Source organism: Coregonus lavaretus (assembly GCF_964263955.1).
Source record: "Coregonus lavaretus genome assembly, chromosome: 10".
NCBI classification, from domain to species: Eukaryota; Metazoa; Chordata; class Actinopteri; order Salmoniformes; family Salmonidae; genus Coregonus; species Coregonus lavaretus.
The window spans coordinates 39,735,140-39,753,415 of record NC_139997.1 but is presented as its reverse complement, the minus strand read 5'-3'; the positions used below and the strand labels follow the sequence as shown (position 1 = coordinate 39,753,415).

Genomic DNA, 18,276 nt, shown 5'->3' with positions numbered 1-18,276 from the left:
ATCAGTTGTGTTGTGACAAGGTAGGGGGGTATACAGAAGATAGCCCTATTTGGTAAAAGACCAAGTCCATATTATGGCAAGAACAGCTCAAATAAGCAAAGAGAAACGACAGTCCATCATTACTTTAAGACATGAAGGTCAGTCAATACAGAAAATGTCAAGAACTTTCAAAGTTTCTTGAAGTGTAGTCGCAAAAACCATCAAGCGCTATGATGAAACTGGCTCTCATGAGGACCGCCACAGGAATGGAAGACCCAGAGTTACCTCTGCTGCAGAGGATAAGTTCATTAGAGTTACCAGCCTTAGAAATTGCAGCCCAAATAAATGCTTCACAGAGTTCAAGTAACAGACAAATCTCAACATCAACTGTTCAGAAGTGACTGTGTGAATCAAGCCTTCATGGTTGAATTGCTGCAAAGAAACCACTACTAAAGGACACCAATAAGAAGAAGAGACTTGCTTGAGCCAAGAAACACGAGCAATGGACATTGGACAGGTGGAAATGTGTCCTTTGGTCTGGAGTCCAAATTGGAGATTTTTCGTTCCAACCGACCTGTCTTTGTGAGACGTGGTGTGGGTGAACAGATGATCTCCGCATGTGTATTTCCCACCGTAAAGCATGGAGGAGGAGGTGTTATGGTGTGGGGGTGCTTTGCTGGTGACACTGTCTGTGATTTATTTAGAATTCAAGGCATACTTAACCAGCATAGCTACCACAGCATTCTGCAGCAATACGCTATCCCATCTGGTTTTGGCTTAGTGGGACTATCATTTGTTTTTCAACAGGACAATGACCCAACACACCTCCAGGCTGTGTAAGGGCTATTTTACCAAGAAGGAGAGTGATGGAATGCTGCATCAGATGACCTGGCCTCCACAATCCCTCCGACTTCAACCAAATTGAGACGGTTTGGGATGAGTCGGACTGCAGAGTGAAGGAAAAGCAGCCAACAAGTGCTCAGCATATGTGGGAACTCCTTCAAGACTGTTGGAAACGCATTCCAGGTGAAGCTGGTTGAGAGAATGCCAAGAGTGTGCAAAGCTGTCATCAAGGCAAAGGGTGGCTACTTTGAAGAATCTCAAATATAAAATATATTTTAATTTGTTTAACACTTTTTTTGGTTACTACATGATTCCATATGTGTTATTTAATAGTTTTGATGTCTTCACTATTATTCTACAATGTAGAATAATAGTAAAAATAAAGAAAAACCCTTGAATGAGTAGGTGTTCTAAAACTTCTGACCGGTAGTGTACATGAAATACTCGTATGTTTCACAACCAGTAAGATATGCAGGCCTCGTATGATAACATAAACTCCAGCCGTTCACTGGAGCAGTAAAGCAAATCATTCATTTGGAAGAGGCTGGGAAGTAGGCTAGTGTTGTCAAGGCGTTGTCTGCTACGTCCCTATTTTCATTCCAGTTGATACAGGCCTGTGCTGAGGAACAGCCTGTACATTTCCACTGCTCTGAATTTCTCTGGAGGTAACTCCCCTTTTATTGCCTTTTACCTAAACCCCACCCACCCACTCTCTCCTTCTCCTCTCTTTTACAGGACTCACACAAGAAGGAGTATACAGAACTGTTGGCAGTAACATCCAAGTGCAGAAGCTTTTAAATGCTTTCTTTGGTGAGGAAATGACCATGTCAACATCTGCTCTCTCTCTCTATTGAGTTGGGATTGAAGAATGCACAAAACAGAGGGGCTGTTTGTAGCACAATACAGAGATTAAACTGTTACATTTCCCTGTTTCACTAGCACACACAGCTTGCCTGACGACTCAAACTGAATCCTTCCACTGCTTTATGTTCGCTACATACTTTATTCTGAGACCGGCATCATTTAAGTCATTTGTGGTGATGTCAAAATGAGGGGTGTTGTGCAAAATAAAAACCTCAGCGATTGGATCATTTCTAACCAATCAGAGTATCAAAGCCAATGACACATTTTTTAAACGCTGCTTTACCCATGTGTGTTCTGACTCTGGCCCAACCCAGTGTTTTTTCTGGGACCAATCAGAACGGTTAGAATGTGTTTGCGTTCTAGAAGTCGTCAGGAAGGTACACAGATCCAGACTCACTGCGGAGAACAAAGTAACGTCCGAGGGTGTGGCGTAGCATTTGGGCAGAGCAAGGAGTTTGGGTAGCCAGGCAAACACACAGCAGGTTTTGAAGCAATATTAAAAAAGCACCAAATACATATTTATGGACTAGTTTATAAGTGATTCCCTTGCCCCTAAGGCAGATGACTGTGACAGGATATAACATTTATTTATTCCAATATTAAACTAATGTCCCTATATGCTATTGCAAAGGCTTAATTTATCATAATTTTGTATTGATATCATAATCTTGTATCCAGCCCTCCATAATGGTTTTATTGTTGTGGAAACAGTGCAAAAGAGACTGGCATTTTATATTTACTTGCCTTTTAAGATAAATAAAATAATCTGAGACAAACTCAGAAAGTAAATGAATACTTTAATTCACCAATACAGTCACAGATATTTAACTTGCCAGTGACCTTGAGCAAAAAAAGTAACACTCTAATCAGAACGTGTTTCCAAGGTTGTTTTCAAGGGCTCGTGCAAAAAAAAGGTTTACCATTTCTGCCTAAAATGTATTGTAATATTTTATTAAACTTTTTTCTCCATTAAAAAAAATAAATGTAAAAGAAAAAGTCTACATAGGCAAAAACAATAAACAACTTAATATTTACATACATTTCCACAAACATTAATGACATCACACTTGCTCAGACCCACATGTTCCTTCCGTATCCACACCCAATGTTGTTTCTAATACTTGTAAGACTCCTCCCCATATGACTTCAAATTGTGTTATGTTGTTTCTGTCTGTAGCCAGATTCTTTTCAAGATTTAAATAATAAAGCAATTGATTCTTCCATTCTCTTAACGTTGGAGTATCATTTGACTTCGAGTATTTAAGTAATCGCTTCTTCAATATACAGTGGGGGAAAAAAGTATTTAGTCAGCCACCAATTGTGCAAGTTCTCCCACTTAAAAAGATGAGAGAGGCCTGTAATTTTCATCATAGGTACACGTCAACTATGACAGACAAATTGAGAATTTTTTTTCCAGAAAATCACATTGTAGGATTTTTTATGAATTTATTTGCAAATTATGGTGGAAAATAAGTATTTGGTCACCTACAAACAAGCAAGATTTCTGGCTCTCACAGACCTGTAACTTCTTCTTTAAGAGGCTCCTCTGTCCTCCACTCGTTACCTGTATTAATGGCACCTGTTTGAACTTGTTATCGGTATAAAAGACACCTGTCCAGAACCTCAAACAGTCACACTCCAAACTCCACTATGGCCAAGACCAAAGAGCTGTCAAAGGACACCAGAAACAAAATTGTAGACCTGCACCAGGCTGGGAAGACTGAATCTGCAATAGGTAAGCAGCTTGGTTTGAAGAAATCAACTGTGGGAGCAATTATTAGGAAATGGAAGACATACAAGACCACTGATAATCTCCCTCGATCTGGGGCTCCACGCAAGATCTACCCCGTGGGGTCAAAATGATCACAAGAACGGTGAGCAAAAATCCCAGAACCACACGGGGGGACCTAGTGAATGACCTGCAGAGAGATGGGACCAAAGTAACAAAGCCTACCATCAGTAACACACTACGCCGCCAGGGACTCAAATCCTGCAGTGCCAGACGTGTCCCCCTGCTTAAGCCAGTACATGTTCAGGACCGTCTGAAGTTTGCTAGAGTGCATTTGGATGATCCAGAAGAGGATTGGGAGAATGTCATATGGTCAGATGAAACCAAAATATAACTTTTTGGTAACAACTCAACTTGTCGTGTTTGGAGGACAAAGAATGCTGAGTTGCATCATACCTACTGTGAAGCATGGGTGTGGAAACATCATGCTTTGGGGCTGTTTTTCTGCAAAGGGACCAGGACGACTGATCCGTGTAAAGGAAAGAATGAATGGGGCCATGTATCGTGAGATTTTGAGTGAAAACCTCCTTCCATCAGCAAGGGCATTGAAGATGAAACGTAACTGGGTCTTTCAGCATGACAATGATCCCAAACACAACGCCCGTGCAACGAAGGAGTGGCTTCGTAAGAAGCATTTCAAGGTCCTGGAGTGGCCTAGCCAGTCTCCAGATCTCAACCCCATAGAAAATCTTTGGAGGGAGTTGAAAGTCTGTGTTGCCCAGCGACAGCCCCAAAACATCACTGCTCTAGAGGAGATCTGCATGGAGGAATGGGCCAAAATACCAGCAACAGTGTGTGAAAACCTTGTGAAGACTTACAGAAAACATTTGACCTGTGTCATTGCCAACAAAGGGTATATAACAAAGTATTGAGAAACTTTTGTTATTGACCAAATACTTATTTTCCACCATAATTTGCAAATAAATTCATTAAAAATCCTACAATGTGATTTTCTGGATTTTTTTTTCTCATTTTGTCTGTCATAGTTGACGTGTACCTAGAATGAAAATGACAGGCCTCTCTCATCTTTTTAAGTGGGAGAACTTGCACAATTGGTGGCTGACTAAATACTTTTTTTCCCCACTGTAGGTGACGAAAATATATTTAAAAAATTATAATATTGTCCAAACCCATTGGGTATCTCACCGCACCCCCATATGCCATCTCTTGAAATATGCAGATAGACGGATTAAAAGTAAACTTGCATTGTAAAACTTCTGTCAGCCACCTTTCTAACTTTGTCCATAACTTTTGGACTTTATAGCACTCCCAGAAGGCATGAATTATTGAGCCAGTGTTAGTGTTACACTTAAGACATGATTGCCGTTGTGATGTAGAATTTGTGAATTTTGTCTCTTGTATAATACATTCTATATATTAGTTTATACTGGATTAAGCGTACATTTTCGTTAACTGTAAAATTTCATTCGTTATGTTCCAACACGCCCTCCATCTTGTGCCAATATCAGTTATTTTTAAGTCTTGGTTCCAATATAAAAAAATAAAAATCTAAGAGATTATCAGTTGGATAGGCGCTCTGCAAGATTTTGTATATTTTACCTGTCATATGAGTATATTTTTCTGACTCAAATAGGATTCCCTCAACATTTCTCTGATGTCCAAACGTTTAAGTTGCATATGTTTTGAAAATGTCTACATTGGTCAGTCCAAAATTGCTTTTGAATTCTGTCCTGTATTTCCTATTACCACGTCAGTTAAGGTTTCTATGGCTTTGGTTTTCCATGTGACCCATTTATCTGTGAATTCTGAAAAGCTATCCAAGGATTGTTCCATATGGGTGTGTTTTTAGGGAGTGATATTGTTTCTTGTAGAATCTGTTTCATTTTCTTCAATGTTATAGTGTTCTTAACTATGAAGTTGTTAATGTTCTTGGCTCCATCCTTTGAAAACAAACACGTGAAAATAGTCTGGGGATGACCATGCGCATCTTCAATATGTAACCATTGTTCCTCTTTAGTGCACTTAACAATATGTTGCAAGTAAAAGCCTTGGGTGACGAGTTGATACAATTCCAAATCTGGAAGGTTAAAACCATCCTCCAATTTAAGGACATGTAAAACGTTCCTAATTATTCTGAGTTTTATTTGCCCATATGAAGTCTGTTATGGCTGAGTATACTTTTTCAAAGAATGTCTTTGGTGGGGTAATTGGTATTACAGAGAGTAAATATACAAACTTTGGGAGCCATGCCATTCTAAATAGGTTTATTCTACCTGTTAGATTTATGGGGAGAGTATTCAATTGAATTAGATCTGGGATAAAGTTATCTTTATATATTTGTTGTTTGTTGTCACTTAAGTATCCTAAGTATTTAATATTTTTTTGCTGCAGTTATTTTTTATTTTTTTCCTATTGCCATTATTTCCATTTTTTTCCATGTTAATTTTATATCCTGAGATTTGATAGTATTCTGAAAATATTTTTAACAAGGGGGGCATAGATTTTTTTTTAAATGTCATTTAGCAGACGCTCTTATCCAGAGCGACTTACAGTTAGTGAGTGCATACAAATGTCCATATTAGTCAAGTATATCAGGAGATCGTCTGCAAATTTAGTTTAGTTTATATTCATGTTTACCTATATTTGATACCTGTTACGTTTGGGTCCTGTCTAATTATTTCTGCAAGTGGTTCAATTGCCAGTGCAAACAGGAGGGGGGAGAGAGGACATCCCTGTCTCGTACCACTTTCTAAAGTAATTTCATCACATAATGTATTATTTGTGTATGTTTTTGCTTTAGGATATTTATATACTGTTTGTATGCAATGTATTATTTCAGCTGGAAAGTTTAAGGCTTCCAAAGTTTTGAATAGAAATAGCCACTCAAGACAGTCAAAAGCATTTTCGGCATCAACAGCCATTATTGATAAATCTAGTTTTTTAGCGTATTGTATTATACTGAAACATGTTTTTGTTTGTAAGTGTCTATTTTAAATAAACCCTGTTGGATTAATATGTTTCAAGTCTGGTAATACTTTTGCCATTCTGTTGCTTATGAGTTTTGTTGCTATATTGTCACAATGTATTACATTAATGGGTCTGTAATCTGCAGGGGACTCTCCAGATTTTCCTGGTTTTAGAATAACTGAAATAACTATTTGATACATGGAACTCGGAAGCACTGAATTGAGTGACGTGTGTTGTCATTTGAGTAAATAGGGGCACAACTTTGTCCCAGAATATCAAATACAATTATATGGGAAAGATGTCCCTGGTGCTTTTCTCTGAGCTAATGTTTTAACAGTGTCTAATATTTCTTCTTGGGTGATTTTCCATTTTTAGTTATTATTTTTCTATCTGCTGATGGTTGTTTCAAGGTTATTGAGTCTAAAAAGGCTGTAGGATTTGTCCAACTGTTATATAGTTCAGATTTGTAGAGATTTTCATAGAAGCTTTTAAAATTGTTATTAATAGTGTTGTTTCTAATAAAAAAAAATGTATCCTTATCTTTTCAAATTATAACTGGTTTGCTGTTTTGTGAGGGCTGCGAGGTGTTTACCAGGTTTATTTGCCATTAAATAGTATGCTTTATTTGAGTTTAACCTGTAATTGTTGTCTCTCTTCAAAATTGTATTTTCTTGTTTGTTTTTAATCGGTTTCCTCCTCTCCCTGTAGACCAGAAATGCCCAGGGGATGTGGATTTTCACAGCAGTGACTGGGACATTAAAACCATCACAAGTGCCATGAAGTTTTATCTCAGGTGTGTTCCCGTCCTTTTAAATCACGTGTCAAACTCATTCCACGGAGGGCCGAGTGTCTGTGGGCTCTTCCTTTATACTTGATTGATGAGTTAAGGTCACTAATTAGTAACAAACTCCCCTCACCTGGTTGTCTAGGTCTTAATTGAAAGGAAAAACCAAAAACCTGCAGACGCTAGGCCCACCATGGAATGAGTTTGACACCCCTGTCTTAAATCATCCAGCAGGTGACATACAAGAGCCAGTTGCTGTGGAACAACATGTTCTATAGAATTATGTTACACCAAGCTTTCTGATACCCATTAGCACTCAGCTTCTAAATCAGATACATTTTAAAGAGACATAAATAGCACTCTGGCATTTCCAGACTGTATATTCTTTATATATTTTATAAGTAAATATAATTCCATGTTTGAAATAAGTTATGTGCTGTGATTAGAGATACTGCATATTAAAGTTGTGATCATCTATGCTGGCTAAGGATGAGAGGTTTCTCTGCTCCATGAGCCTAGTATAATTGTTTGCTGCTTAAAGTACTCAGTGACAAGGCCTCTTGTCTTCAAGGCCAGGTTTTTATCCTGCCCAATACCCCTCATGATGATTTACTCACAGGTGGTCTCTCCACACTTTGAGGAGGCCAGGCAGCTGCCTGAAGGCTTACTGAAGGCCTTTGGTCACTCATGCCTTAACACTGCACTGTTAAATCTAATTTCAGACTAGGAAGGAACATTTTGATAAGGAGACCTTTGGCAGTGGACTCTTAAATTCATTCAGAATGAGTAGCACTTGTTGATGCTGAAAGTGCATGAGCAACAAATGAGTAGCAGTTATTTAAAAGGCAGTGTTAGGGTATGATGTGAGTGTTGGAGTATTTGTACTGTACTTATTTACTTGATTGCGTGTGTTCATCCACAGGAGTCTAACAGAGCCTCTGATGACCTACGGTCTCAACAGGGACCTCATCTTAGCAGCAAGTAAGATGTGTTTTCACACTTACTGACATAAAAACAACAATGACTTGGAGAAACAATTACACAGACCGACTTCAAGATCAGATAACATTTTATTTGCACATGGCTTACACATTTTAAAAAGAAAAACTGCACCAGTCCACTAAACTGATGGATTTCTGTTATCATAATATGGACAGTAGTAGATCAGATTTATAGATCTTTAGGATAGTCTCATGGCACATAACATTTACATTTCCTTCTCATGTGAGGGCAAGTTTTTGTAGGACACCTTTTTGGGTGACAATACTGTACATTTGAATCGTACAAGTCCCGTGTGGCTCAGTTAGTAGAGCATTGCGCTTGCAATGCCAGGGTTGTGGGTTTGATTACCACGGGGGACCAGTATGAAAAAAATACAAAAATGTATGTACTCACTACTGTCACTCTGGATAAGAGTGTCTGCTAAATGACTTGAATGTAAAATATCATTTAAAAGGTTGGCTTTGGGAGCTGAGCAACAGGTGGTTTACTTCCACATCTTGTCGTATGTCTTCCAAGTGCTCTTTCGACAGTTAATTCATTGTGCATTTGTTCTCCATCAGAGTGAGCTCACTCGAGTTCAACAGGCTGGGTTACGGCTATAAAATTGAATAAAAAAAACATACTCTCTGTTCGTACTGTAAACTAAACTCAAATCCCCATAAAAAAGGTTCTCTATAAAAAAAATAAGAAAATACACACACACACCATCTGTGTGTTCCCTGTGACAAAAAGCAATAACAAAGAAAAAGGACATAATAGCATCAGGCATTTTCTTTTATTAGATCTTTCCAGTCAATTAGAAGTTCCTACCTCTGGATATCTTATTCAGGTCTCCTGCGGGAGATCCTAGTCCCCTGCCTCATAACGTACTTTTGTTTTGTTCCTCCACAGACTGGATCCACAGTATCATATTGTGTTTGAACATGCCATAATTAAATGGTAAAACCATTGTAATGACATATTATACACCAGCTCTAATCCTCATAACTGAGATAAGCTCCCATGCCCCAGGAGCCCTATTGTTTAACTGTATGAGGTTCACATTACACCACAATGCAGCAGCAGGTGTGGAACTGGACGCCTGAAATGTTTTGACTGGGATGAGGATTTGCTGATGAACTTTCTCATGCACAATGGCTATGCATATACAATTAACACCCTATATATATATATATATATATATATATATATATATATATATATATATATATATATATATATATATATATATATATATATATATATATATATATATATATATTGATTGTGTTAATTACCAATGAATATGTTCACATTGAGACCTATTATGTTTAGATCAATCTCAATTATGGACAATATATCAGTTATTGCTCATGTAAAAAAATATGTATCTTGTTTCTTAGAATCGGATAGTCTAGATGATCGACTGGGTGCAATCCACTCCCTGACATACAAACTCCCAGAGAAGAATCGAGAAATGCTAAGCCTACTGATCCAACACCTGGTCAAGTAAGAGCTAACCTGATATGATGTGCCACTGTTGTGCTGCAGTCTCTGTGCCTTGCATCCTAACTGATGCAGTTATACAAGCTATGCTTATTTAGGCCTTTTATTGTGGTGTACTTGCATTTCTGTGGTGTTGTGTTGCATATGCGTCAGTGAAGGGATTAAGTGGCATCTGTTCAGATGGGTACATAATCTGACTATTCCCTATGCATCTATGCATAGTGTAAAAGTAATGCAAATTTAAACAGGAAAATACCTGTCCAATCCTCCTAAAATAATAATTGTATTTCATCAATATCGTGTTAATGCATTTATAATAGTTGTGCAATTATAAATTGACATTAACTGGCATTAACTTGTTCCCTATTTGAGAGGTGTTTGTTCCTATTGGACATTAACAAACCCGTCTGGATTCCTGTCGGCAGTGTCTGCAGCAACAGTGGGGACAACCTGATGACTCCCTCCAACATGGGCGTGATCTTTGGCCCCACCCTGATGAGGGCAGAGGAAGAGACTGTGGCAGCCATGTTGGATATAAAGTTCCAGAACATTGTTGTTGAGATTCTCATCGAGGACTACACCAAGGTGAATTTGAAAGATTTCATTACCTTTCCTCCATTGGAAAGAGCTCAAGAGCCATGTGATTGTTATTTAATGCACTGTGGCATCATAAACATTCAAGTATGCCATGGTACACTACATTCTAGATACTATTAAATAAATATTCTCAAGTTAAATGTCTATATAATGTAAGTCCTTTTGGACGTGCTGGGGTGATTACAGATCTTCTGCAGTGCGCCAGAGGAGAGTTCCACAGCCCCACCCATGCCTCCTCCAAGGATTACCCCAAGGAAACGGCAACCAATCACCATCTCCAAGCGCACGCCCCGCGTCTACCCAGCAGTTAATTATGGCCAGCTCCAGAACACTGAGAGTAATTATCAGCCTCTGGTTTAATCATCATCCTCATTATCACCACCACCATCACCATTATTATCATTACCATCCCTTGTCCTGTGAATGCAAATAATTATATTAGGATTATTACAGTGTACACTTGGTATGTGTAAGGTGATTTATACAGTAGGTGGCTGATGTTTATTCTGGACACTGTATTACTGAGAGTGTGTGAATCTTAAGTACTCGTTGTGAATTGCTAAAATAGAATAGTGCATGTGCCTTTACTTTTACTATTCTTTCTAAATGTTTGATCTTTATGTTAATTGCATGCCCTTCTTCGATGGGACAATTTATCGAGCCATTTTGTTGAATTGGAAACAATAAGCGTTACATTTTTTGCATAGTGGCCAATGCCATATCCAGATGTTGGCTTACTACGACCTCCTCCTGAGCCAAGTTTAACCATTCATTGTTTTTGTTAACTGCACTTAAAGAGAGGCAGTGGGAGATCTTGCTTAGGCCGTGCTCACTAAATGCAAGTTATTGCTTCAGGCTAAATCATGTAATTTTTACCTCTTGTAACTTTGGGTTAAATGTCTGTGTGTGAGTCAGTCCTTTCATTTACTGTGGTATGGAAAGATGTGGAACACTTGCAGCGTGTCCTCCCCTCATTGTGTGGTATTTTATTTATCGCTCTTCTCTGAGTTCCTCCTTGGAGTTACCAAATAACCAGTTCCGATTTGCTTGACAACTAACTACCACCTGTCTAAATCCCTCGCAGCGTTTGAATAGTGCATGTACCACTGGAAACCTGGCCAACAGCATGACTCCAGATGAAACAGAGTGCAACACAGTCATCTGTTTACTTTTTAATCTCCTAGATGAATAGATCATTGTTATACACAATCCTCTTTCCTATTAACATTATATTTTTCTCCAGCTCACAGACTATTAATCCACACATTTATTTAACTATAAAGGCTTTGTGCTTTCTGCCATTATTAAATGCATCCGCCCAAATGCCAACATTAGACTTGATTTTATAATACTCCAGGAACCCCAGGAAGAGAAGCAGATGCTTCTACAAAAGCTAATGGGGATCCAAATAAACAAATACAAACAAATAAAGAATGAATTAAAATAATATTGTTTAATGGTTCATTTATTTTGTATTGGTTTTAATTATTCATTTTCTAATATGTAAAATATGCTTCGGTCACTCATACTACATGTATAGACAACATTCTGTAAGTAGAAGTATACTACACATGATAGGTAGGAGCTCAGGAGAAGTAATGATATCAAGTTCAAAATCAGTTAAAACAGCAACCTCTGCATTACGACTATGTGGGGAATTATCTACATATTCTTTAACCATTAAACCCAACCACAAGAACGTAATCCAGGGATATGCATGGACTGAATGTGTTGTACTCTATTTGTATGTTGATTGAAAATGTTCCTGTGTTTGTGTCTCATAGATGGGAAGAATGGCAGTAGGCAGAATGGCAGCAGACCAGAGGGGGTGGATGCTGGCAGGGACACCCCAACAAGCCCCACACCTCTCCAGAGGACCAAACCCATCACTGCCCCTCCACGGCTCCCTAGAGACCCTCCTCAGAGGCAGGCCCTCCTGCCCAAGCCATCCATCCGCCAGGACAGACACTCAGACTCTGACGTCGCCAAACTGGTTGCTAAGCTACCGGATGGAGGTCAGAGGCCAGATACAGCAGCAACAGCCAATGGAGAGACGGGAGTCACTGTGAACCGAGCACAGTCCTTCCAAGGCAGAAGACCACCTCCTCGAAATGTTGCGGTCATCAGAGAAGGTATCAGAACAATCTGTAGCCTACACAAACACACTATGAATTCTAGACTGCATTTTATACGCAGCTTAACAACAGTGCAGCAGTACAGTACCTAGCTGGTCTGTGGTACTGATACCATATCATGTTCAATTAGAAAAGAAGGTAGAAAGTGTATTTTCATTCATTGTGTTAGCTCTTGGTTGTGTTAGCTTTTGTTACAACAGTTTCCCTAAGGTTTTCCTTCCTTGTATTGCAGCAGAAAGTGACGGCGTGATCAAAACGAGGTCTCCGGCTGAGAAGCCTGCCATCTGCAGACCTCCAACCAGACCCCCTGACCCCCCTAGCCGATACCCTGCACCCCACAAGAGCCCCACTGCAGCCCCCAGCGAGGAAACCCCGGCGTCGTAGTGAGTAGAACTCAGCCAGACCCAGACATTCCATCCAGACTGATTAAAATCTTAATCAAGAGAACAATCACAAAATGCTGTGTTAGCCATGAGTTTCCTTTTGGTCTTCCTCCAGTCCTTGTAAGTCTCTTGTTAAATGTACTGTTTTGAACCCTCCACACCATACTAATTCCATTGGCTGCACTTGTTGCCCACATTGTCTAACTGTCTGGTTTACTAATCTCCAATAATTTGTTGTTCTGTTTTGGAGTTGAGTTGGAAAGCATTATATAGTCAGAGTGTGCATGAAGTCTTAGTCAGTTTATTTGCTTAGGTCAAAGAATTTACTCTTTCACTAGTCTGTTCAGATATTCCCCACTGTGATTTCAGTGTCGGTGTCAATCTATCACATTTGTAGCAACAAAATAACCTACAATTAGCGACTCACCAATGACCCTTCTTGTACTCTGTTCATGCCTGCTCCTGTTGTTTTACAAGGGGTATGCAGTGCGATGCCATAATACACTGAATATACAAAACATTAAGAACACCTGCTCTTTCCATGACATAGACTAACCAGGTGAATCCAGGTGAAAGCTATGATCCCTTTTTGATGTCACTTGTTAAATCCACTTCAATCAGTGTAGATGAAGGGAAGGAGACTGGTTAAATAAGGATTTATAAGCCTTGAGACATGGATTGTGTATTGCCATTCAGAGGGTGAATTGGCAAGACAAAATATTTAAGTGCCTTTGAACGGGGTATGGTAGTAGGTGCCAGGCGCACCGGTTTGTGTCAAGAACTGCAACGCTGCTGGGTTTTTTACGCTCAACAGTTTCCCATGTGTATCAAGAATGGTCCACCACAAAGGACATCCAGCCAACTTGGCACAACTGTGGGAAGCATTGGAGTCAACATGGTCCAGCATCCCTGTGGAACACTTTCAACACATTGTAGAGTCCATGCCCCAACGAATTGAGGCTATTCTGAGGGCAAAATGGGGGGTGCAACTCAATATTAGTAAGGTGTTCCCAATATTTGGTATACTCAGTGTATATTTAGGGTGATATTTTCTGCCCACTAAACACTGCTAAAATGCACAAATGAAAAAGTGTTACCCATAATACTTGCTCTCTGATGCATCTCAAAGCTATATTTTACAATATTAAGAACTTTATTTTTTATAGCGCTTTTCAATACAAGTAACAAAGTGCTTCACGTCATAAAATAATAAAATAAAAGTACAAAGACAGGAGGAAGGAGAATGAAAAAAGATAGCTAATTAAAATGAGATAATGGCAATAATGTATGTGAGTCTCAAGTAAACAGTGTGCACAACAGATGTAGGTAATGAGATCACAAGCTGCACTGTTCCAAACTCCTTTTGTATTAGGTGCCCTCCAGTCTATTTGAAAAACTACTGTTTTGTTTTGTAACATAATAAGTCACATGCCATTTTCACATTGTTAGGGCTGTTTAGTGGGCAGAAAATGTTGCCCATAATGTTTGTCATTGTACTCCAAAAGAGTGTTTGGTGTGCTGTAAAGCCCAACATGTCTTAGCGATCATCAGGGATTAATCTGTCTTTCTCTTTCTCCAGCGTTGCTTCCAAAGCTAAGTTTTTTGAGAATGCTTCAAGGCAATTTGGAAGGTAGGTTCAAAACGAAACTCTATCTCTACACGCCCCTTTGCCCCATGAAATCCTTATATAGAGGAAATCAGCGAGAATGCATGTTAGATGACAAGATGGCAGTGTATACAGCCAGGGTTGGCAAGGCCTCAACATGCTGCAAAGCCAAGTTGTTTAAACATAATGCTTCCCTGTGATGGCTGAGAAATAAATCGATGAGTTCACTTTAATGTTGAACTATTGAAAGTATCCTGCCCTTAAAAATGTAAGTAGTCCCTGTCACTGATCTCAAGTTGTTTGATGATTTATAACTGAAGAGGAGTTTAGAGGTTGTCTTGAATATTGAAACCAATCTTGATCATCAGACTATGTCCATGCTTATATGACTGAAGTGATAAGCTTGTGATAACTGCCACAGACCTACATGGTTTCCCACTAACAAGCTTTAAATCAAATAAAACAAATGTTCAAATAAAATGTGATTGGTCACATACACATATTTAGCAGATGTTATTGCTATAATAACAACAAGGGATTGAGCTGATGTTACATTCAGTGATGTTGTGGTTTCCTGGTGTCAGGTGTAACCTGGTTACTCTATGAGTAAAACCTTGAAAGAACCACCTTGAGTTTCAGACTAAATAAAGATCAGGCAAGAGACCTGCCTGGCTGTTGTTTTGTCCCAAATTAAGCATAGAGGCCAACCTCAAATGTCAAATTATCAGTAGCCTCATTGACCGTTTGGTTCAAATCCAGTAAATCATTGTATGCTGTTATATACTATAAGGATAAACTTCCATCAATTATATGAGCATTTAATAATAAAATAATTGTATACACAAGCCAGGCAGGTAAAGCCCATACAGAATAATAAAAAAGATTTCAAGCTAGCAGGTTAATGTAGACAATAGTTTTGCTTGCGAACTGTAACTGTTGGAGAATTTCTAATGTATATTTAAAATGGTCTTTGCATCTGACATTGTTGCATATTTCATGTTTAATGTGTTGTTCTGCTTTCCTCATGTAGCTCATCGGTCTCACCTCCAGCTTCTACTTTGCTCAATGTGAAAGAGGAGGTATGATGTCCTGTGATTTCTTTCTCTCCCCCACCCCCTCCATTTTGGGAACAGGCAGACAGAGGGAGAGTAATGGTTTGAGTGAGATACTGCAGAGGTGATTTAGAGGTAGTTGAGATAATAGCTCAGCTTCATACGTATACCTTAAACTGTATTTCAGACGCATGTTATGGTTTGAAATAGGCCTTGCTCAGCTTTTACGAACTTATTTGTCCCATAAAATAAACGCCAGGGTCGTCTCAACATTTGTTTTTAAATAGATTTTGCGGAAACTATTTTTCTTTTCCATTAGAATTTAAGTTAATTAGTCTGTTACCATGGCCTCTACTCCTGTCACTGACCGGTGGAACTGCAGTGAGTATGTGGACACATACTGTCCTGTTGTGGAACAGAGGAGTGCTCTCAGACTGACAGCACTTTTGTCCTGTCAGTGGATATCCTCCTGCTTGTTGCTATAAGGGACCCAATTAACATGTTGTTTAACTTGTGATAAAGGAGTGCAGGTCTAGATAGGATGCCTTTATATGTCTCCGTCTGATCCGCATCTTGGAGCTTTTGGCATCTGGATCGATCTTTTATATTATATGGGATCAACTCTATATAATTTGTTGTTAACTAAATTAATCCTGGTCCAAGTGGCTAGTTCCAGTTACTAGGTATTTGACACACAATATTATGACACGTTTCACATGAAATTTCTAACTGCTCAACAACAAAAAAAAGCTACAGTAGCTACCTGATACCATTTGGAATTTACATATGCTATAATGTAGTGCCCTACTGTACCAGGTTGAAATGAAAGCACCCCAAGTGGCTCAGCTGTAGCACAATATTGTTAACTGGTGTCTTAAATCAAAACTGAGAACAAAAGGTGCAGGTTCTAAGAAAGTCTGAGTTGAGTTATATGTATTACTGTTGGGAGTCTACTCCTTCTGTTAATGATGCACTTTGATGAATGAAAACAGACCATGGAAATTCTGATGTGCTGAATACCGTAATTCATTTGATTAAGCTTGAAGTCCTACTATACCAACCATGATAGCAATGATAAGTAACAAATAATTATCCACTCTGTCACACTACAGAATGCTGTCTCTTTGTTAGATGTAGTTAGATGTATTTCACCATTCCCATGTTCTTAAGAACCCTTAAAGCTGGAATACGTAGCGGTGAAACTGCCACGTCCATTTGCGATATTACAACAACAAAGATGTTACTTCATCGTTTTTTTTTTTTTGGGGGGGGGGGGGGGGGGGGACATCACTGCACATCCTTGCACGTGTGATATGTATGTAATACAATAATTGTTTTACCACAATGCTAGATGCTCCCCTGTCCTCAACAAAACAAGTAACAAATGCGCCTGGGGCGACCAGTGGCGCTGTTTCACCTAATATGGATCTCAGCTTTAAGAACTCTTAGCTAAATTATTTTAGATTGTGGAATCCAAATAACCACTGGTTTATTTGAATGAGCAGCAGTTTTTTCCATTGTTTTTTTGTTGAAACCGTTTGTTGGCATCTCTCTATTTTCATTTGGGTACTGTCAATCATAAAACACTCCAAAATGAATGTTTATTTTGGTCCTACTTTGTATGTAGTGTCACTAAGGCCATCATTTACATGGTAATTACATTGGAAGGTACTGTACAGTGTACCTAGTGTGGGTACACATTGCTACATAGTACCAGCAACTGTTATATCTGTTTGTGGCTTGCACCGTTTCAAAAACTTGCAGATTGACTCACAATGGAGATTACAGTGTAATTTTAAGAAAGCATTATATTGTGTAGGGAGGTTTATTCAAAGGTAATATGTATAGCATGAATAGCATTTTATTTTGTTGTCTTCAATGATTTCTGTCTCAGAATATTTTGTGAATGATTGACAGTGCAGTTAAGATCTCGTCATTAGAGTTCCCAGAGGTTTTTGGCTCATCTTAAAATGCAGTCTGTACTCCCATTTGATTTCTGTGAACATTAGGACGATGAAACATTCTTGTCTTGCGTATCTCTTACCTGCTTGATCCTGTCTGTCAACAAAATATTTAACAGCAACAACAGCTGTATTAATGTGTTTTTGTATATTAATTGTATGATTCTATGAAACCAATATGCTCTTCAATGTCCTGTCTTTTTAAACAAATTGTCAGCTTTTCTTTTTCTTTATCCCTTGTATACATTCTGTAAGTGTTGTACAGATTTCTCAAGAAACATACCCCATGTATCAGCATGATTAAGGAAAACATTTTGAAAAATAAAGTTACAAAATTCAACTTTCCACTCTGTCTCAAAAACAATGAAAAGTGTGATCAGAATTGTTAATAAGTTGAGCATAAGGGAACTAGCGTGGTCATATCCACATCACTATAACGCAAAAACAACTATAACTAAAATGCAGGGCAAGATAATACTGTATAAAGTTACTCCCAAATTTCCTTTGAGTGTTTTTTCTAAGAGGGATTTTCATTGTCAGAATTTGAGAAAAGGGAGACTTTGATGAACAGTGGCAATGATACATACAGCAGTACAGCTTGGTACTGTAGCCTGCATAAAACCAATGTCTTAGATATTGCACTGAAAATGAAATATACAGTGCATTCGGAAAGTATTCAGACCCCTTGACCTTTTCCACATTTTGTTATTCTAAAATTGATTAAATAAAAAAAATTCCCTCATCAACTTACACACAATACCCCATAATGACAAAGCGAAAACAGGTTGTTAGAAAAACAGAAATACTTTATTTACATAAGTATTCAAACCCTTTGCTATGAGACTGGAAATTGAGCTCAGGTGCATCC

General features: G+C 38.6%; 1 protein-coding gene across 1 annotated transcript in view; it reads left to right on the top strand.

Moving 5' to 3' along the window:
- The window catches only part of ophn1 (oligophrenin 1), a 45,023-nt gene extending 27,269 nt beyond the window's left edge, over positions 1-17,754 (top strand). The window contains exons 14-23 of the mRNA XM_084170803.1: positions 1,558-1,632; positions 7,112-7,196; positions 8,110-8,168; positions 9,572-9,677; positions 10,100-10,259; positions 10,458-10,608; positions 12,056-12,403; positions 12,639-12,789; positions 14,369-14,419; positions 15,426-17,754. Of these exons, the coding sequence (XP_084026929.1) occupies positions 1,558-1,632; positions 7,112-7,196; positions 8,110-8,168; positions 9,572-9,677; positions 10,100-10,259; positions 10,458-10,608; positions 12,056-12,403; positions 12,639-12,789; positions 14,369-14,419; positions 15,426-15,480 (1,241 nt within the window). The 3' untranslated portion in view covers positions 15,481-17,754. The remainder of the gene's footprint in view (positions 1-1,557; positions 1,633-7,111; positions 7,197-8,109; positions 8,169-9,571; positions 9,678-10,099; positions 10,260-10,457; positions 10,609-12,055; positions 12,404-12,638; positions 12,790-14,368; positions 14,420-15,425) is intronic.
- The last annotated feature ends 522 nt before the right edge of the window (positions 17,755-18,276 follow it).